We start from the raw sequence: 21,960 nt of genomic DNA on the forward strand, positions 1-21,960 counted from the left end.
CTTTACTTTTATATGTCTTCCAAAGAACAGGGCATACCTGCTCTAGCTTTCTACATCATTTTACTAGGGAAAAAAAAATGAACCAAGCTTATATGTTACTTAGTGAATAATATCCATCAACACTGTTTAACTGTCCCAAACCATTAGTTTTTCTACACCCACAATGGCAGCTAAAGTGGACACGTTTAGTATCTCTAGCACATTCCACCACTCCCAATTTCAGCTTTTTCAGGGCTGCACTAGTTGAAAAACACCCAAAGGCTTGCAATCTCTATTAATTCATAAGAACGTATCAACTGCTAAAAACAATTACAAACATTAAAAGTCTCCTTTAACATCAGTCCATACGTTTTCTATCACCAGATATGCTTACTTTTTCAGAGACACATGATTGATATTCCATTTTGTGATTAGCCAACTAATGTAAAATCAGAAAAATATCAACATTCCACATATTTCTATCCAACATCTAGGAACGCCTTTTTTCTTGCTTTCTTTTCTTTTTTTTTCTTTTCTTTCTTTTTTTTTTTTTTTTAAGAAACGCTTTTAGGGGTGCCTGGGTGGCTCAGTCGGTTGAGCGTCCGACTTCAGCTCAGGTCACGATCTCACGGTCCGTGAGTTCGAGCCCCGCGTCGGGCTCTGGGCTGATGGCCCAGAGCCTGGGGCCTGCTTCCGATTCTGTGTCTCCCTCTCTCTCTGCCCCTCCCCCGTTCATGCTCTGTCTCTCTCTGTCTCAAAAATAAATAAACGTTAAAAAAAATTTTTTTTTTTAAAAAAGAAACACTTTTAACTGATCCCCTTACCTGGGCTCTACACTGAGAAAGTTGGGCAGTTTAACAAAATACAAGTCATTTCCTAAATCAGTGTTTACTTTGGGTATTTCTACTTCTATTCTGGTCTCAGGAATTGGCTCCTCCTCCTGTTGATCCTGAGGCAATCCATTTTCATCCTAGTAAAAGAAACAGAATTTTAGAGCTTGATAGAACCTTAGAAATGGTCCAGTCTAGCTCAACTTCCACACTTTAATGACTTAGGTAGACAAGAAGGATATTGGGACTCTGGAGCTAAAACAGCCCTCAGTCCCCATCCCTACCCATCCAGCCCCCACCAAAAACCACAAGGGAAACAAGATCAGTTCGGAAGCATCAATGTAAGAAAAGATGTCTTAAAAAAAAAAACAAAAAAAACCCCTTTTGTGACAAATCTGTCTTCCACATATTCACCAACAAGAGTCACTCTTTCAATTAAAATGAGAGAAGATTATCAACAGTACACACTTCTTGGCATGAACAAGAAAGACATTTAAGTCAGTTTTTCCAGGGGTGCCTGAGTGGCTCAGTCGGTTAAGCGTCCGACTTCGGCTCAGGTCATGATCTCACGGTCTGTGAGTTTGAGCCCCGCGTCGGGCTCTGTGCTCAGAGCCTGGAGCCTGCTTCAGATTCTGTGTCTCCCTCTCTCTCTAACCCTCCCCTGTTCATGCTCTGTCTCTGTCTCAAAAATAAATAAACATTAAAAAAAATTTAAAAAAATAAAAAAAATAAATCAGTTTTTCCAGTCACAGATCGCTGCAGTCTCCTCTCTTACAGCATGGCACCAACCTCATGCCAGGCACTTACTTACTTTTTCTTTATATCCAGTTTCCCCCAGTGGTAACACTTTGTAAAAACTATATAGCAACCAGGAGATTGACCTTGATATAATCAATACAGAACATTTCCATCATTACAAAGATTCATATCACCTTTTTATAGCTACATCCACTTTGTCCTTACCCTCATCCCTTCTAAATCTCAGGCAACCACTAAGCTCTTCTCCATTTCTGTAAGTTTGTCATTTCAAGAATACTATATAAGTGGAATCATAGAGTGCGTAACTTTTTGGGGTTGGCTTTTTCTCACACTGCATACCCTGGACTTTCATCCAAGTTCTTGTGTGTATCAATACTTCAACCTTTTCATTGCTGAATGGCATTCCCACAGATGAATGTACCAGGGTGGTTACTCCTACTCCCCTTTATAAACATGTGTTCCCTACATAACTAAGAAAGTCATCTGTTCTTTGTACTTTTATATTGCAAAAGAGTTAGCAACTTCCTCTTCTTGGCATAAAAGAGATCCTTAATCTCTGAAACATTTACTTAGCCTTCAATAAGGGCACAGTTCACCCTGGCAATTTTACTTACAACAGGCTGTCCTGGAGTAGGTGGTTTATCTTCACCATCACTTCCTGAAGATATATCATCTGCACCTCCAAACAGATCCATGGTTCCACTGTTATCTGTAATATAGAGGAAAAATTCACAGTATTAATATACATTACAAAAGTTCTTCAAAGTTATCCCTTCCACATATTCCCAAGGTTTCTGGACCAGGCACCAGGAAACTACACAAACACAACTCTGAACCTGGCTCTCAAAGATGTGACCAGAGTACCTATGAAGGGGGAAGGGGGCAAATTCAGGGAAAGGCAAGGCTGTAGAGGAAACATTTATTTTCCCTTCATTTTCTGCAACCTGTTCTTCCGTTTTCCTTTATTCTCCAGGAGCCCAAATGTCCTCCTACAGTCTAGATACTCACATTTGGGGCTCAAGCTCTCAATACAGGCCTATTCTCTACACAGTCCCTCAAGTTTTAAAAATGCAGGCCCCTGTGTATCCAGGCCCCTCTCATCAGAGGCAGAACTTCAGCTAAGTTTGGTAAAACAACAACAATAATCTGTAATAAGCCAATAAACAAAAGGTAGAGGAGGGGGTGAAAGAAAGATAGGAGGGTGGTCAGAAAGTAGACTGCTTGAAACTGAGATTATAGAGCAGTTACAATCATTGGCAATGATATAGTCTACAATAAAACCATGAGAGAGAGCTACTGAGACAAAGGGGAGAAAAAAATCCCTGAAAAAAAGGAGAGGCAACACACTAGAATGGCCCCAATCCAGAACACTGACAACACTAAATGCTGGCAAAAATGTGGAGCAACAGGAACTCTCAATCATTGTTCACAGGAATGCAAATGCGACAGCTACTTTAGAAGACAGCCTGGCAGTTTCTTAGAAAGCTAAACAAACTCTCACCATATGCTCTAACAATCATGCTCCTTGGTATTTACCCAAAGGAGTTGCAAACTTATGTCCACACTAAAACCTGCAAACAAATGTTTACAGCAGCTTTATTCATATTTGCCAAAACTTGGAAGTAACCAAGATGTCCTTCAGTAGGTGAATGGATAAACTGGTACAACCAAAGGAATATTACTCAGTCCTAAAAAAAAAAAAGTAAGCGGTCAAGCCATAAAAGACATGGAGGAAATGCACATTACTAAGTAAAAGAAGCCAATCAGAAAAGGCTACGTTCTATATAACTCCAATTATATGACATTCTGGAAAAGGCAAAACTATGGAATCAATAAAAAGATCAGCAATTGCCAGACATTAGGTGCAAGGAGAGATGAATAGGTAGAACATGAGGGGTTTTAGGACAGTGAAACTAACTCCTCGATATGATACCATAATGATGGATACAGGTCACTCACATTTGTCCAAACACACAAAATGTACAACACCAAGAGTGAACTAGAGTGAACCGTAATATAAACTATGGGCTTTGGATAATGACGTATCAGTGTAGGTTCACCAATTGTAATACATGTACTGCTCTGGTGGGGGATGCTGATAACGAGGTAGATTATGCATGTGTGAGGGCAGGAGGTATGTGGGAAATCTCTGTATCTTCCCCCAATTCCAGAGTGAACCCTAAACTGCTCTAAAACACAAACAACTCTAAAAAAATAAAGCCATAATAATTAAAATTAAAAAAAAAAAAAAAAAAAGAGAGGCAAGGAAGGTCCAGGTTCTGCCAAGTTCATCTGTATGATAAAATCAAAATGAAAATACCACCCAACTCCTGTCCCTTCTGATTCATTTTCTTCCTAGTTCTTAACACCATCTGACATACTGTATGTTTAATTTACTTCGTGTCATTATCAGTCTCCCTAACCTTCCCTGACCCTACCAGAATGTTGATCATTGCTACATTCCCAGCACCCAGAACAGTACTAGTACACAGATTCTCAATAAACAACCGAGCTAAATAAAAGAATGAATATATCGAATTCTGATACCAACCCTCTAAGACAGCTAGCATCATCTCCCTTTTACAGATCAGAAAACTGAAGGGTAGTAAATAACTGATTTGACCAAACTTCATACAGCTGAAAAGTGGAGCCACAGAGATTCTAACTTGGATCATCTGATTCCAAAGTCCAGGCACATAACCACTAGCTACAGATCCAAAGATCTTTAAGTAAATCCCACAACTTCCTGTTCTGCCAGCTCTCTCCTTTTCTCTCTAGTTGACCCTCTATTTGCTTTACTTATAGTGTTACTTACAATAATTTATATAAGCTATTTAACATTAATGCCTAATTACCATTCAACACAATGGTTGTGTGTAATGAAACTATCAAATTTATGTTTGTGGAAACTTTTACACTAACATCTGTATTGTACAGCAATCTGCCATTTGAAACAGTCACCCATAGAGATGAACAGGCAGATCTTTTATCCTTTTAACAAACCTACCTTACCTAATCCTGGGTTTTTATGACTTCTTCATCTAACCCATAGCTTTAAAGAATCAAGTCCTTCTTGTGTTATTAACCTACTAAGGAATTAAGAACAAGTTGTCCTGAAACTATCAGTATTCAAACTAAAGAAATGGACATTGCCACCTCAATCAAAGCCTCAGCCTCCTAACAACAGATTTATCTAACTATAAATGAAGAAGCAGAGGGGTGGGGCTGGCTCTATCAGTAGAGCATGCGATGCTTGATCTCAGGGTCATGTGTTCAAGCCCCACGCTGGGCATAGAGCTTAGGTTAAAAAAAAAAAGAAGAAAAAAGCAGCAGCAACAGGTTCTTCTCCAACTGATTAAGCATAAATGATTTCTCATATCTGTACAACTTCCCTGTGTACACTAAGTGTATCCACACTCTTTTCCCATGGATCTTGCAGTCTGGGGTAAATGTCCAGAGTCAACAGTGCACTACAGTTAAATGAAGAAAGAGACAGAAATATATATATATATGTAAAAGAAGTAACTGGAATACCTTTTGGTACCTCAGTGTCACTATCTGCTTCTGAATCAGAGGCAATTGCATTCTTGCGTTTCATCCGTAAAACTTCATCTTCACTGTCACTGCCCCTTGCAGATTCTGTAAGGGTAGAATTAGAAGTTCTTCATAATCACAGTCATATCTTAACTTTGAATTCTGTGCTTTAAAAGCAACACTGGGGATAAACAAACTGTGGTGTACCCATACAATGGAAAACTACTCAGTAATAAATAAGAATGAACTACTGATACATGTAACAATTTAGATAAATCTCAAATGCATCATGCTAGGTTAAAGAAGTCTAAATTAAAGAAAAAAGGCTACATACTACATCTGATTCCATTTTACTAATGACATTCTCCCAAAGACAAAAGTGCAGTGAGAAAACAGATCAGTAATTGTCAGGGGACAGTGGTGGAGAAAGGATGTGACTACAAAAGGGACAGAATGAGGGAGTTTCTTAGGTTAACAGAACTGTTCTGCATCCTGACTGTGGGATGGTTACACAAAGATATTTATGTGTTAACATTACTAGAACTGTACATACACATACAAACTGTAGTTAATTTAAAAATAAAATTAATTCAAGGAACATTATTTTCTATAAGCAGAAAAACCTGATAGAATGAAAAAAGTGGTACTGAAACTTATGACCAAATTTATATAGGACTCATTACAAACAAAGAAAAACAGAGGTAAAAACATTGCAATCAATGGAAGAGACAAATACAGTTGAACATGGAGGTTAGGGACACTGCCCCCCCCCCCCACACACACACAACACACAGTCAAAAATCCACAAATAATGTCTGACTCCCCCAAAACAACTACTGACACTCTATTGTTGACTGGAAGCCTTCCTGACAACATAAACAGTTAACACATATTTGGTATGTTACTCTGTATTCTTACAACAAAGCTAGAAAAAAGAAAATATTAAGAAAATCATAAAATACATTTATAATAACATACTATATTTAATGAAAAACTTGCATATAAGTAGACCCACAGAGTTCAAACCCATGTTGTTCAAGAGTCAACTGTATGTCACTATCTCTGGATGGTACAACTATTTCCCTAATTGTCAACTTCAAGAAAACCACGTCGATCTAGGTTAAGAGTTAAGCAGAATAACCAGCTATAAGATTCCCCACCGTAACCCTAGCCTTAGGTTAGTCTGCTATTATTGGGGAAGTAATGCATGAACTTTAATGATTCTGCTACTAGTACAAATAACTCTACCCAAAACTAGTTATTGAATACTTATTGCAGTCCTGTAGTCTAGATAGACCTTTATCTATCTCTCGAAATTCTTTGGCCTCCTCCTAAATAATGCCAAAATGTGGTCTTGAATGCCATCCTGTGAATATGTATTAGAGGATTAAAGGCCCTCTCCCCCATATCTAAGCTAAGATGACAGGATCAATATGTGAGTATAATCAATCACCTATGGAAATGAAACAATCTAGGTATTACTTAAGAATTCTAACCTAACCAAGGTGACTTTTACAATGCAAAGAAACAAGATCTCCAAATTTCAATATTCTATATGAAGAATGTGTTAACTTGAGAAGAACAGTGTACATAACTATTATAGAAGGGAGTCAGTAGCCAAAGTTAGGCTATGTGTTTCCTGCAGCTTTAAGAAATAAGTATTCTAACCCAAGCACATCTCTCTAGAGGATGCATGTGTCAAGCTACTATAGCTCACTGAGATCATCCAGCCACATTTTCATCTTCTGGATGTTATACTCCCCAGGCAACCTCCTGATATTACCATTTGGTATCCAATGTCGATTTTCCCCAACAGCAAGTATACAATGACAAGAGAGAAATAACTGATCCTCTCAAAATCAATAATTTTGCAATTCAATGTTTATAAATTAGTTTCTTATACTATCAGTATAAGTGACTAGTTTGAATGAACTCCTTGGAGCCTAATTACCTCTGGATGATCAAATTTTGGATCTCAAAAACCTTGAGCTGGAGTATGAGATTTACAAGTCAGTACAACTACCCTATGGAGATTTTCAATGGCATTGCTTTTTTTCCCCAGGCAAAACTATTCTCACCTGAGGCATGCTTCTCAGTCAGTTACCCACAGAAATGGAACCAACTCCATTCATTACCTAGCTACTAAAGCACCATATATCTTTCCTGAAGACTATCCTCTTTTTTTCTTGATCTATCATCAATTAACAAATGATGGTAGATAAAAATAAATGGATTATTAGGGGAAAAAATTTAAAGCAAAACGTACACTTAGAAAGGGCTGAAATGGAGGAACAGAAGAGAAAAACAGGTACTAAAGGTGGGCATGGATACTGTACCACTGCTGTATATGGACGCTTCTACTAAACCATTTTGGTTCTCATAAATGCATTACCTGATTTCTGGTCCTGTTCCTCTTCATCATCTGAATGCCTGTGTTCTTCATCTGAGGCCTGTGGCCTTTCATCATCAGAATTTTGCATTTTCTCCTCATCAGACATCTGTGGCCGTTCTTCATCATCAGAATTCTGTTTCTCATCATCATTATCAGAAGCTGCTGGCCGTTCATCATCAGAATTAGCCTTCTCCTCTTCTGACAGTTGTCTCTCATCATCTGAAAGCTGAGGCCTGTCCTCATCATCTGTGTTTTGCATTTTCTCATCATCATCAGAATTCTGCAGCTTATCTTCATCAGATCCTTGTGCCCTCTCTTCATCATCGGAATTTTGTATCTTTTCTTCATCATCTGACTGGTCGCTTTTATCTTCTCTGTCCCATTTTTCATCATCTGAATGTGCTTTTTCAGAACCTTCTGCTTCTGAATGATGGCTCCCTCCATCTGATCTATGACCTTCATCTTCATCATCATTATGAGCTTCTGATCCACTGTGCTGATCTACATCTGAGGGGTCATTGTCTTCATGGTCAGAACGCTCAGAAGCTTCTGACCTATTGTCTGATCTTTCAGAGTGATTATCACTCCCACTGTGATGTGAAGCTCCCTCATCCTCACTGTCATCTCCAAACAGTTCCTTATTACTTGGCTTTCCTGAATCACCTCTTTCATCTTGCTCACTTTCACTTCCAGAGGCATTACTGCCAGAAGCAACATTCTCTTGATCAGAATCCGAGTCTGATCCAGAATCCGAATCTATGAGATCATATAAACACAGAATGATGTCAGTGAAAAAGGCAAGGTAAAGAGCACCAAAAGTCAATCCCAACATAAAAGGAATGAGAAAACATGTCAAAAACCATCAGAATCAATTTTCTCTCTACTCAGGAAACTAACCAAAAGCTGCATCAACCAGGGGAATGCTTAACAAAAAAAAACAGGTGAACTCCAATAAAACTTTGTGATGTTTTAATTTATCCTGTTCCTCCACTCCAACCCCAACTCCCCAGCTCAATAATGCCTTAAAAATAGCCCAAATTTCTGGTACATGGACCACTACTAGAGGGAGCAGAAGGGACCTCATTCACAAAGAATCATGGTTGTTAGTTTTGATCTGCCTGGTGGATCACTGGACTGGCTCAAAGGGCTGACTTTATCTCACTTAGAAGTCTCTCAAAGGCAGCTACCTAGGAATGTTTACCAAAAACATTTACAGGCAAATGTATTAGTTGCCACTGCCTGGGATAATGGATAGTAGTTGTGGCAAGTAATTAACTAAGAAGCTTTGGGGCAAGTAATTAAGAGGAAAGGCTGGAGAATTACATCATTCAGAGAGTAAGGGCTTTTACAAGCTCTCACATATTCCTAGAGATCTGGAAGGCCACATACTTGCCCAGGATTGTGCACATGCCCAGGAAAGAATTTAGAGGGTACTAAGCTCTCACTTCCAGTTGACCTTCAGGTTCTGTGCTTAAAGCAAAAGATGAAGGCAAAAACAGGTTGTAAACTGCCGGGTTGAGAGTTGAAAGCCTGCCCAACACAGAGACCCAACTGCAAAGACTGGGAGGTTTTTTTTTGTTTTGTCTTATTTTGTTTTTTTGTTGTTGTTGTTGTTTTGTTTTGGGTTCTAGGCATTTAAGGATATCTCTGTCTAATCACAAGCTGACCACTATGTTAAAGGGCAGAGATTTTAGTGGCCACACACAACAAAGATTGTGGGCTTTACTAGACTAGTTCAAAAGAATCACTAAACAATAACTACTGCAACAAACAGCAACAACAAATCCTGAGGAAGGGAGAGAATTTGATTTCCTGAGTTACCACATTATAATACTCAAAATGACAAGTTATCAACAAAAAAACTATAAAGAAATACAAAGAACCAAGGAAGTATGACCCATATGTATGAAAAAAGGCTAGAAACTATCCCAGAAGAAGCCCAGACAATGAAAATGATGTTTTACCAAATAGAAAATATCAATAAAAAGATTTTTTTTAAAACATATTATTTAAAAAGAGCCAAAAAGAAATTCTGGAGTTGAAAAATACAATAAATGAAGTGAAAATTCATTAGGGAGCTAAAGAACAGATATAAGCAGGAAGTAGGCAGAATCAGTAAACTTTAGAAGTCAATGAAGATTAAGTGAGGAACAGAAGAGAAAAAAATTAAGAAAAATAAAATCTAAAAGATTTGTGGGATACCATCAAGTGTACCAACATATACATAATGGGAGTCCCAGAAGAAGAAAGGGCAGAAAGATTATTTGAAGAAATAATGGTCAAACACATCCCAAATGTGATCAAAGACATTCAAGAAACTTAGTGAATGCCAAATAGGATAAAATTAAAGAGATCCACACCTACACACGGCATTATCAAACAGTTAAAGACAAAGGCAAAAAAAAAAAAAAAAAAAAAAAGAATGCTGAAAGCAGCAAGAGAAGCAATTTGTTCCACACAAGGAATTCTCGATAACAATGATTTCTTGTCAGAAACCATGGAAACGAGAAGGCAGTGGGTTAACATATCCAAAACACTGGAACAAAGACTGTCAACCAAGAATTATATTCCCAGCAAAACTAGACTTCAGAATGAAAGCGTGACAGAAGTGACAGAAGAAAAAAATACAGAAATCAGACTTCTTCAAAAAGAAAAACTTCTATACAAAAGACATTATCAAGAAACTGAAAAAACAACAAAAAGAATAGGACAAAATATTTGCAAACCATGTATCTGCTAAGTGTCTAGTACCCAGACATCCAGATACATAAACAATGTTTACTACTCAACAAAAAGACTACACAATTAAAAAGTGGACAAAGGACGTGAAATGACATTTGTCCAAAGTCATACATACCAATGGCCAATGAGCACATGAGAAGTCTATTCCACATCATTAGCCATTAGGAAATGCAAATTGAATTCACAATGAGATATCACTTGACACCAACAGAGATGGCTACATTAAAAAAAAAGAAAAATGTACAATAAGTGTTACTGAGGATGTGAAAAAAAAAATGAAACCCTCGAACATTGCTGGTAGTAATGTAAAATAGTCTGGTCCCTCTGGAAAATGGTGTAATTCCTCAAAAGTTAAACACAGAATTACCATATGACTCGGCAATTCCACCCCTATGTATACACTCAAAAGAATTGAAAACAGGCATTCAAATACTTGTACACAAATGTTCATAGCAGGGGCACCTGGGTGGCTCAGTCAGTAAGTGCCTGACTTCAGGTCAGGTCATGATCACATGGTTTGTGAGTTTGAGTGCCGCATCATCCAGCCCTGCACCAACAGCTGAGCCTAGAGCCTGCTTTGGCTCTTCTGCCCCCTCTCCCTATCCCTCCCCAACTTGTGCACTTGCTTGCTCCTTCTCAAAAATAAATAAATAAACTTAAATACAGTTCATAGCAGCACTACTCAAACAGCCAAAAGATGGAAACATTGTAAATGTGCTAAATACCCAATTGCTCACTTTGAAACCATTAATTTTAGAGGCACCTGGCTGGTTCAGTCAGTTAAGCATCTGACTTAGGTTCGGCTCATGGTCTAACAGTTCATGAGTTCGAGCCCCCATATCGAACTCTTTGGATCCTCTGTACCCCTCTGTCTCTCTGCCCCTCCCCCACCTGCACTCTCCCTCTGTCTCTCAAAATAAATAAACTTTAAAAAAAATTTAAAAAATGGTTAATTTTATATGAATTTCACATAAATAAAAAACAAACTGGCAAAACTGAGACATTCCCAGACAAAAACAGAGTTTACTGCTAGTAGGCCTGCCTCCTAAACGAAGCCTGTCCAGCTTAAATGAAATGACAGCAGTTTGAATCCACGTGAGGAAATAAAGAATAAGGAAACTAAATAGGTAATTATAAAAGTTAACATCAATGTATTTCTAGGAACTCCTTTCTTGATTAGATTTCAAACACAGTAACATAAAACAGTAATTATAAAACCACATCACTGGGAAGTCAATGTATAAAGATGTAATTTGTGACAATAACAACAAAGGCAAGAGAGGATGAACTATGTAGAAAAAAATGTTCCTGTACTGCTAAAATTAAGTTGATATTAATCCAAACTAGATTATTATAATTCAAGATGTTAACTGTAATCACCAGAGTAACCGCTAAGAAAAAAACTAAAAACTATACAGAAAAATAAACAAGAAGGAATAGTACCCTAAAAGAAAATCAGTCTTAAAAAAAATAGACTGGGCGCCTGGGCGGCTCAGTCAGGTAAGCCTCCAATCTTGATTTTGGCTCAGGTCATGGTCTCACAGTTTCTGGGACTGAGCCCCACACCAGGCTCTACACTGACGGCGTGGAGCCTGCTTTGGATCCTCTGTCTCCCTCTCTCTGCCCCTCCCTCCCCTCTCAAAATAAATAAATAAAAACTTTAAAAAAGGGGGGGGAGAGCAATATACAAATTGAGGAACAAAAAAGGTATGACATATAGAAAACAAATAGCAAAATGGCAAAAGTGCTTCCTTATCAATAATTATTTTAAACAGAAATGATTAACTTCTCCAATGAAAAGGCAGGAATTGGCAAAATGAATTTCTATTTAATTTTTTACTTTTTTGCAAATTATCTGCAAGAGTCTCACTTTATTATTTTTTTTAATATGAAATTTATTATCAAATTGGTTTCTATACAACACCCAGTGCTCATCCCAACAGGTGCCCTCCTCAATGCCCCTCACCCACTTTCCCCTCCCTCCCACCCACCGCCCCATCAACCCTCAGTTTATTCTCAGTTTTTAAGAGTCTCTTATGGTTTGCCTCCTTCCCTCTCTGTAACTTTTCCCCCTCCCCCTCCCCCACGGTCTTCTGTTAAGTTTCTCAGGATCCACATAAGAGTGAAAACATATGGTATCTGTCTTTCTCTGTATGACTTATTTCACTTAGCATAACACTCTCCAGTTCCATCCACGTTGCTACAAAAGGCCGTATTTCATTCTTTCTCATTGACAAGTAGTATTCCATCGTATATATAAACCACATCTTCTTTATCCATTCATCAGTTGATGGACATTTAGGCTCTTTCCATAATTCAGCTATGGTTGAAAGTGCTGCTATAAACATTGGGGTACAAGTGCCCCTATGCATCGGCAACCGCATACCCAAATAGGTTGAAAGTGAAAGGATGGAAAAAGATACTCCATGTAAATAGTAACGAAAAGAGAGCTATAGTGGTTATACTAATATTAAACAAAATAAATCTTAAGACAAAATTGTTACAAGATAAAAAAGGACATTATGAAATAAAAGGGCCCATCTGACATGAAGATATAATAGTTGTAAACATATATGCACCTAAAAACAAAAACTGACAGAACTGAAGGGAGAAATAGTCCAAAAATAACAGTTGGAAACTTCAATAGTCCACTTACAATAACAGCCAGAACTAGGCAGAAGATCAATGAGGAAACAGAGAACTTAAATAATACTATAAACCAACCACACATATAGACATCAATAGAACACTCCACTACCATCATTCTTTCCAAGTGCACACTGAACATTTTCCAGGTTAGAGCATATGTTACGATCCAAAACAAATTTCAGTACATTTAAGAAGGTTGAAAACATGTTAAGTATCTTTACTGACAACAATGGAATGAAAATGAATTCAGTAACAGAGGCAAATCTCGAAAATTCACAAGTGGATATTAAACAATGCACTCAATCACGGGCTCAAAGAAGAAATCACAAAGCAAATTACAAGTATTTTCCTATGAATGAAAATGAAAATACAGGATGCCAAAAGGTAAGGGATGTAGAGAAAGCAGTGCTGAAAGGGAAATCTGTAGCTGTAAACACCTACATTAAAAAAAGAGAAATCTCGGGGCATCTGGGTGGCTCAAACATCCAATTTGGGCTCAGGTCATGATCTCGCAGTTCATGAGTTTGAGCCCCACACTGGGTTCTGTGCTGACAGCTCAGAGCTTGGAGCCTGCTTCAGATTCTGTGTCTCCCTCTCTCTCTCTCTCTGTCCCTCCCCTGCTCATACTCTGTCTCTCTCTCTCTCAGAAATAAACATTTTTTAAAAAATTAAAAAAAAAAAAAAAGAGAAATCTCAGGGGAGCCTGGCTGGCTCAGTAGGTAGAGTGTCTGAATCTTGATCTCAAAGTCATGAGTTCAAGCCCCATGATGGGCATAGAGCTTACTGGGGAAAAAATAAAAAATAAATCCAACAGGGGCACCTGGGTGGCTCATTTAGTTGAGCGTCCGACTTTGGCTCAGGTCATGATCTCATAGTTTGTGAGTTTGAGCCCCACATTGGGCTCTGTGCTGACAGCTCAGAACCTGGAGCCTGCTGCAGATTCTGTGTCTCCCTCTCTCTCTACCCCTTCCCCGCTCACACTCTATCTCTGTCTCAAAAATAAATAAATATTTAAAAAAATTAAAACAAAACAAAACAAAACCAACAAACACCCAGGACCAGAAGATGGCTTCACTCATGAATCCTATCAAATGTTTAAAGAATTAATGCTTATTCTTCTCAAACTCTTTGAAGCAAAGGGAACAGTTCCTAATCCATTCTATGAGGCCAGCATTATCCTGATACCAAAACCAAAGATGTCATGAATAAAGAAAACTACAGACCAATAAGCCTTATGAATACAAATGCAAAAATACTAAACAAAATACTAGCAAACTGAACCCAACAGCATATTAAAAGGATATGACAAAGTGGGAGCTATCCTAGGAATAAATGGTGGTTCAAGATTATTGTGACCATATTAACCAAATAAAGCAAAGTAAGCATTTTTTTTTTTTTTTAATTTTAGAGAGAAAGAAGGAGCAAGCCCAAGCAGGGGAGAGACCGGCAGAAGGAGAGAAGGGGAGAGAGCGGGGGAGAGAGCGGGAGAGAGAGGGAGGGGAAAGGGGGGGAGGGGGAGAGAGGGGGAGAGAGAGAGAGAGAGAGAGAGAGAATATCTTAAGCAGGCTCAGCACAGAGCCCAACATAGGGCTTAATCCCACAACCCTGGGATCATGACCTGAGCAGAAATCAAGAGTCAGATGCTCAACCAACTAAGCCACCCAGGCACCCCAAGAAAAGTGAGCATTTTTAAAAAATGTTTGTTTATTTTTGAGAGAGAGCACAGGCGAGGGAGAGGCAGAGAGAAGGAGACGGACAATCCAAAGCAGGCTCCAGGCCCTGAGCTGTGAGCACAGAGCCCTATGTGGGGCTAGAACCAACACACCATGAGATCATGACCTAAACCAAAGTCAGATGCTTAACCAACTGAGCCACCCAGGTGCCCCCAAAAGTGAGCATTTTAATTGATGGAGAAAAGACATTTGACAAAATCCAACACCCTTTCACGATAAAACTATTCAACAAACTAGGGATAAAAGGGAATTTTCTCAACCTGAAAAAGGGCATCTACAAAAACCCACAGCTAATATATGTAATTGTGATGGCACGGATGCTTTCTCCCTAAGATCAAGAACAAGACTAGCATATCCATTCTCACCACTTGGATACAACATTGTACAGAAAGTTGTAGCTGCGGCAATTAGGCAAGAAAAAGAAATAAAAACATCCAAATTGCAAAAGAGGTAAAACTATCCCTATTTGCACATGACAAGATCTCTTATGTAGAAAATCCTAAAGAATGCACGCACAAAAAACCAATTACAGCTAGTACAGTCAGCAAGGTTGCAAGATAGAGGATACACATACAAAAATCAGTTATATTTCTATACACTAGCAATGAACAATTCAAAAATGAAATTAAGATAACAACTTCACCTGAGATAGTATTCAAAAGACTAGAATACTTAGGAGTAAATTGAACTCAGGAGGTGCAAGATTTTTACAATTAAAGCTACAAAACACTGTTGAAAGAAATAAGACACCTGACACAATTATACATAAAAGAAATATGTTGAGCCTAGGTAGAGATTTTACCCATTGTTACAGCAAGATATTTGTCAGGTGTAGTTATTTTCCACAACTGTCTTACTAATGAAATATGCTAGGCTTAACAGGAATTGCCCTGTCACATCCATACTACCTTCAAGACCAAAAGCAATCTTCAAGGTCAGATTTGTAAGTCAATCCTACAGCGTCCTATTATCTAACCATAACATGGAAGAAAGCAGCAACAGACTCACACAAAATTAAAACACGAAGCCCAGAAAAGCAACCATCTCCACACATCACTTCTCCATACACTGGGTTAGCAACAGGAAAGCAATGCAGGGTACATCTTACTAAACTATTGTTTCTTTCTATCCAACTACTTATCAAATATGTATTAAGCATTCACATAAGCCTACCGGACGGGGAGACAACCTTTTCATCATTCTGTCCCTGACACCCACCGAAGTAGCTAGAACATAATAGGGGATCAATAAATACTTATTGAATGAATGAACAACTTCATGACAGTGAGTCATGGGAAAGTTCACATAGAACTGTGCCTTGAAAGGTAAATGGGATACAGACAAGTAAAAATAAGGGGGAAAAGAAAACACCAGCAAAGGTAATGGAACAAGAGTTAGTATACAGGACTCTGTATTTCCAGACTCATCCCAACTGGAACCTCCTGAATACCCATCTCAGTGGAGCCGTCACACTAGATTTCCACCTGGTGCTCACTTCACTACACTCTAAAAAATATAAATAAACTGGAGTTAGAGAAAAAAAGAACCACAACAATAATGCATTTTGCTAAGGAAAAAAAGCAGATAACGTTACTTTGAGCCTGGAGGCTTTCAAGAATTCTGAACTTGGTCTTGGGGCCCTTGTCACTTCAAATAACTCCTATTCATATTTCAAACTCAAACATCCACAGTCCTTGTGCCAGAAGTACTTCCATGCACCACTAATCATTCATTTAATCAACAAGTCCTTTCTCCTCTCCAAACACAGATCCCATATGCTCTCCATCTAATACCATAGATTCAAGAAATTCCAGTTTCTGCACACGTTCTCACAAGACACATCGTCTCCGGTGCATAACGCCTATGTAAAGCCCTACCCCTGTATCCTGCCAGTCCTCCTCACCCAGACATCTCAAACTCCGCATCACGCCACTCTGATTTCAATCAAGAGGGCTTTCTGAGCCCCTCTGCAAATTCGTCCATCTCATACCCATATTCCCGAGCACCTACTATCCATTCATTCACAAACAGATCTTACTCTGCGCTCACTTGTGCAAAACAGGACAGAGCAGGACCCCCAGGTTCTTACCCGGGCCGCGCAGGCTCTCCTGCGCCGCCACCTCTGCCCCGCGTCTTCACCCCACCGGCTCCCAAGCACCGCATGGTCCAAGGACACCAAAAACCCCGAGCCTCACACTCCGTGTTCGTCTCTCCGATTCCCGCCCAGGGAGGCTGGTACCGCCAGGAGTGCAGGGGGCGCTGAGGCAGGCGTGGAGGAAGCGCCACCACTGGTCCGTAGCGCCTCAGGGTTCGCAGACCCGGAACCGTACCGCCTTCGGGCTCCTGCAGCAGAAGCCCCTACACGCACCGCTCCCCTGAAGCCCAACCGACCCCACCTTTACGCTCAGCATCGCTATCAGCGTCGCTCCCGAAGAGATCCTCCATATCCGCCATTAACCCACACGTCCGCCACTGCCTCGGCTGGGGGCGCCTCCGCGGCTGTCTTTACGGCAAGGAACCAACGAAACGCGACAGTGTCGCAAAGATTCACTGAAAGCCTCCTTTCCTTCTGTGACCTGGTATTTGCCTGCTCATTGACTCAACCAGGTCCACTGTGAGCATAAGTCCCGCCCTTTAGTCGATATCCGTTCCTATTTGCGAGCACTCTCACCGAGGGTGGGGCGTCTCCCGTCTGGGTGTCCGCGGCGTGGGCGGTTCTTGAGTCGCTGGGCGGAAGGGCCTAGACCGAGTTAAACCTGCCACGAATCAGGCCTGAAGTCCTTTGTTTCAAATTGACGAGCGGTTCCCAAATTGTTGAGAACTCCATAGAGCATTTCGTGTAGGTTAGATCTGTTGCTATTTAACGTATTAGTAATTAAAGCAATTGAATTCAAATATTAAATTTAAATTCAAAATGTGTAAATAACAAACAGGTTAACATAAATAGTATTTTAAAATTTTAAATGACTAATCTTTTCAAAACCAAAAAATTGGAAGAGTGGAATTGTTTTACAGTTTTGAAAAGATCTTTAATGTCTGGCTTAGAAGACAGCTTAATTCTCATACCTGCTTCTACATTCAGTCTACTGAGAAATGTTTCGGTTGAAGGCATGTGAAGAAAATCTAGCCTCATACAGACAGGACCTCTCAGACCCCTTGAAAGGGTCTTCTTCAGACCGCTTTTGACAACTACAGTTTCAGAGCAGTGTATCTCAAACAAATTTTACATCCTAACCCACTATACACTTACTGTATAAAATGAAATATTTCACAAAACAATACTTCTTTACCACTAAGATGCTGCCTGAGATTTCCTACTCTCCTTTATTCTATTTCAGCTTTTGTTTTGTTTTGGTTTTAATGCCAGCAAGCAGTGAACCCACTAAATTGCTTTCATGATTTACTAGTGGATTACAGCATGCAACTGGAAAAACACCATTCAGAGGGTTCCACTGTGTTCGTTTTGCAGACAAAATGTTTTATTTTGGTAGGAAATGTGGCTATAATTGTACATTATAAAATCAGACAGTAAGAATTTTCATAATAGGTTACTGCTAGGTAAACCCTCTTGCTTCACTGAAGCTTAAAGAAAGAACTGACTTGAATATGTTACAGACTAGGTCTTCTTTTAGAAAGCTTATATTTTGGTTTTTTAAAAAAATGTACATCTTGTGCTAAATTATTACCTGATTTAGTTCAGATAAGGGTTTTGTCTCATATAAGGGTTTTGATCTTGGACAAGCAATATGGATTTTTAATTTGGAGATTATATGTTTTTGTTGCAGATAAGAGTGCCTGACAGGGTTCAAATGGATATGGTATCAATTCTAGAGCTGTTGTGTTTAAAATGGAAAGTGTAAGACTAGGTAGACGGAATCACTTTATAAGTATTCGATTTGTGATTCATTTTCATTCAGAGTACTATCTTTGAAAAGTGCACTTATTCAGTCTTGAATTACAGCGCCTATATTTGTGACTAATAGACTTTGTGTTGATTTCATTTGAATAAAAATGCAAAACAAATTACTTCTGGTTTTTTACTTTTTTTGTTTTTGTTCTACTTTATACTGATCATTGTTCTATTCATTGCCTTTCCTCATACAAAATACAATACAGTCAACTAGATTTCAGCCAAATCAATCACAATCATTGATGTACTGCTTGCCTGAGGTTACACCCAGGTCACTTTCATTGATATTTAGAGTATTTAAGATCATCTTTTCACTTCAGAGAAGTTCGTCCTATTGGGTTTGTGTTTTCAAAACATTTTTTTTTTTTTACTTTATTTAGTTATTTTGAGAGAGAGAGCATGCTCACATGTGTGGGGGAGGGGCAGAGAGAGGGAGAGAGAGAATCCTAAGCAGGCTCTGCAGTGTCAGTGTGAGCCTGACATGGGGCTCAAACCCATGAACCATGAGATCATTACCTGAGCCGAAATCAAGAGTCAGATGCTTAACCAACTGAACCACCCAGGTGTCCCTGTGTTTCATTCATTTAATTTTGAGTGTTAAGATTATTTCTTGATTTGCTCACAGGGATGGGGAATTTTATCTATCAAATGTGTGATTAAATAAAACAACTACAGAGCAGCTTTACCTTGTTACCAAATTTTTGAGAGGTTGTCTCTTTTTCCCCATTTTCTGCCTTCATAAGGTGAAGATAGATCCTCAGAATTGTGACCTTTGATACACCCACAATATCTCCAGAGAGGTTCAACTAGACTGATTATATAACTCAGCACAATTACTGTATTATTACAAGTATTTTTACAAAATAACAAGAATACCTTTAAGATTTTTAAACTCTATGTTCACATCAAGTTGAAACAGTATAAGAGAAAGAGAGGGAGAGAAGCCTAGGAGCACAAGCAGCAGTGAGGGAGGGGCAGAGGGAGAGGAAGAAAGAATCTTTTTTTTTTTTTTTAATGTTTTATTATTTTTGAGAGAGCAAGAGCTAGAGGCAGAGAGAGAGGGAGACAGAGGATCCCAAGCCGGCTTCGCACCGACAGCCGAGAGCCCAATGTGGGGCTCAAACTCACGAACCTGAGTCGAAGTCAGTTAACCAACAGCCACCCAGGTGCCCCCTCTTTTTGTAATGTTCATTTAGTTAGTTTGAGAGAGAGAGAGAGCAAGCAGGGGAGAGGCAGAGAGAGGGAGACAGAAAATCCCATCATGGGCTCAATCCCATGAACTATGAAATCATGACCTGAGTCAGAGGCTTAACTGACTGAGCCACCCAGACGCGTTATGGGGAGAGAGAATCTTAAGCAGTCTTCATGCCCAGCACGCAGCCAGAGAGGGGCTTGATCTTAGAGTCTGGAAGCTTAACCAACTGAGCCACCCAGGTGCCCCAGAGCTAACCTTTAAAAGGAACAGGCTGGTGGGGCACCTGAGTGGCTCAGTCCATTAAGCGTCCGACTTGGGCTCAGACCATGATCTCATGGTTTGTGAGTTCAAGCCCGGTGTCAGGCTCTGTGCTGAGCGCTCAGAGCCTGGAGCCTGCTTCAGATTCTGTGTCTCCCTTTCTCTCTCTGCCCCTCTCTCACTCATGCTCTGTCTCTCTCTCAAGAATAAATAAACATTAGAAATAAATAAAATAAAAAGAACCATTTGGTGTGAACTAGAGAGGAAGAGAGAAGTCCTGCAGTTTCTGTCCCTAGCCATAAGTCAACAATGGGGCAGCTCATTTCTTGGAAGCTATGGAGCACTCACTCATAGTCTGCCTTTATTAGATTCTTTGCTGAATTGGATCTCTGCAATGGGTGGTATAGGGATATAAAAATAATAGCAAACATGGTATATGCAACGTGTGTGTATGTGTGTGTGTGTGTGTGTGTGTGTGTATACACGAGTTTGAGGGAAAATAGTGTAAAACATCTGAAGAATTTAAGTTTCAGAAGTAAATTATAAACTATATATAGGTCCTGAAGAATGGAAAGCCAGAAAATGACCAACATGAATGGCAGTCTGTCAGGAAAGGTTTCTTAGTACTATGTTCTGAATGTCTGTGTCCCCTCAAAATTCATACTGAAATCCCAATGCCAAAGTAATGATACTAGAAGGCGGGAAGTTGGGAAGTGATTAGGTCATGAGGGTGGAGCCCACACGAATAGAATTCAAATTCTTATAAAAGAGACATTACAGAACTCCCTAGCCCTTTCCAACATGGGAGGACACAGCAAGAAACTCCTGGCTGTGAACCAGGAGGAAGGAAGAGGACCCTTACCAGAATGCTGTCATCCTGGCACTTTGATCTTAGGCCCCCCAACCTCCAGAACAGTAAGAAACAAATTATGTATATATAGTTATATATGTGTATACAGTTATGTATGAGCTGCCTAGTCTATGGTATTTTATCAAAGCTGTCCAAGTAGACTAAGACAGGTTGATTCAAGCTAGACTATTGAAGTAATGGGAGGGAACCCATTTTTCGAAACAAAATTGAGCAGAACGTAAAATTCAACCAAGCAAAACTTATGTTATTTTACTTAAATCTATTCCCTGATTCACACGAAGTTTCAGAACACTATGGATAAAGAGAACATTTTAAAAGCTTCTAGAGAGAGAAAAATCAGCTGACATAGAAAGGATCTGGAATTGGGGCACCTAAGTGGCTCAGTCATTTGAGAGTCTGACTCTTGATTTTGCCTCAGTTCTGATCCCAGGGTTGTGGGATTGAGCCATTCATTGGGCTCTGAAGTGAACGCGGAGCCTGCTTAAGATTCCCTCTCTCCCCCCTCAGCCCGCCTCCTCTCCCCCACTCACATTCTCTCCATCTCTCTCTCAAATTAAAAAAAAAAAAATTAAATTAAATAAAAACTTTAAAAGATCTGGAATTAACAATGGATTTATCAACAACAATTCTGAAAGTTAGAAAATAAAATCCTTAAGGAAAATGGTTCATTCTAGAATTCTGTATCCAAACAACCTATCATTAAGTACAAGGAAAGAATAATAATATTCTGTGTAAGCCAGAATCTATATAAGGAGCCCTAAGGCTGCCATACCATGAAGATGCCCAAACTAGACACACAGACCAAATGGAGAGGTCCTCAACTACATAAAAAGAGATATCTGAAAAGAGAGAGAGAGAAATATCTAACCAGCCTTCAGCTGCTGTAGACCTCCTGTGGTTCCAGCTCCATCTGAAGACAAGCTCAGTCAGAGACCCCAGGTCACAAATGCCCAGCTGAGACTTTTTGAAATTCTTATCTCACAGAATCCAGAAAACAATGAGTGGGTGTTGTGGCAGAATGCCACAAGTTTTGAGGTAGTTTGTTATATAGCAATAGAAATTGGAAGAGTTACTAAAGTACTTGACAGTCTATGAATTGTGACCCACC

General features: G+C 39.4%; 1 protein-coding gene across 5 annotated transcripts in view; it reads right to left on the reverse strand.

Annotated features, from left to right (window-relative positions):
- The window catches only part of LEO1 (LEO1 homolog, Paf1/RNA polymerase II complex component), a 75,458-nt gene that overhangs the window by 21,949 nt on the left and 31,549 nt on the right, over positions 1-21,960 (reverse strand). For 3 of the 5 annotated variants that reach the window (XM_049613632.1, XM_049613628.1, XM_049613629.1), the window contains exons 5-8: positions 7,495-8,250; positions 5,103-5,207; positions 2,183-2,277; positions 804-949 (exon numbers count right to left, since the gene is read on the reverse strand). In XM_049613632.1, coding sequence (XP_049469589.1) covers positions 804-949; positions 2,183-2,277; positions 5,103-5,207; positions 7,495-8,250 — 1,102 coding nt within the window. Of the gene's footprint in view, positions 1-803; positions 950-2,182; positions 2,278-5,102; positions 5,208-7,494; positions 8,251-10,351; positions 10,453-17,014; positions 17,138-21,960 lie in introns of those variants that run through there. The other 2 variants (XM_049613630.1, XM_049613631.1) reach the window with 2 other exon arrangements.

This window comes from Panthera uncia (genome assembly GCF_023721935.1).
Source record: "Panthera uncia isolate 11264 chromosome B3 unlocalized genomic scaffold, Puncia_PCG_1.0 HiC_scaffold_1, whole genome shotgun sequence".
In the NCBI taxonomy this organism is placed as follows: Eukaryota; Metazoa; Chordata; class Mammalia; order Carnivora; family Felidae; genus Panthera; species Panthera uncia.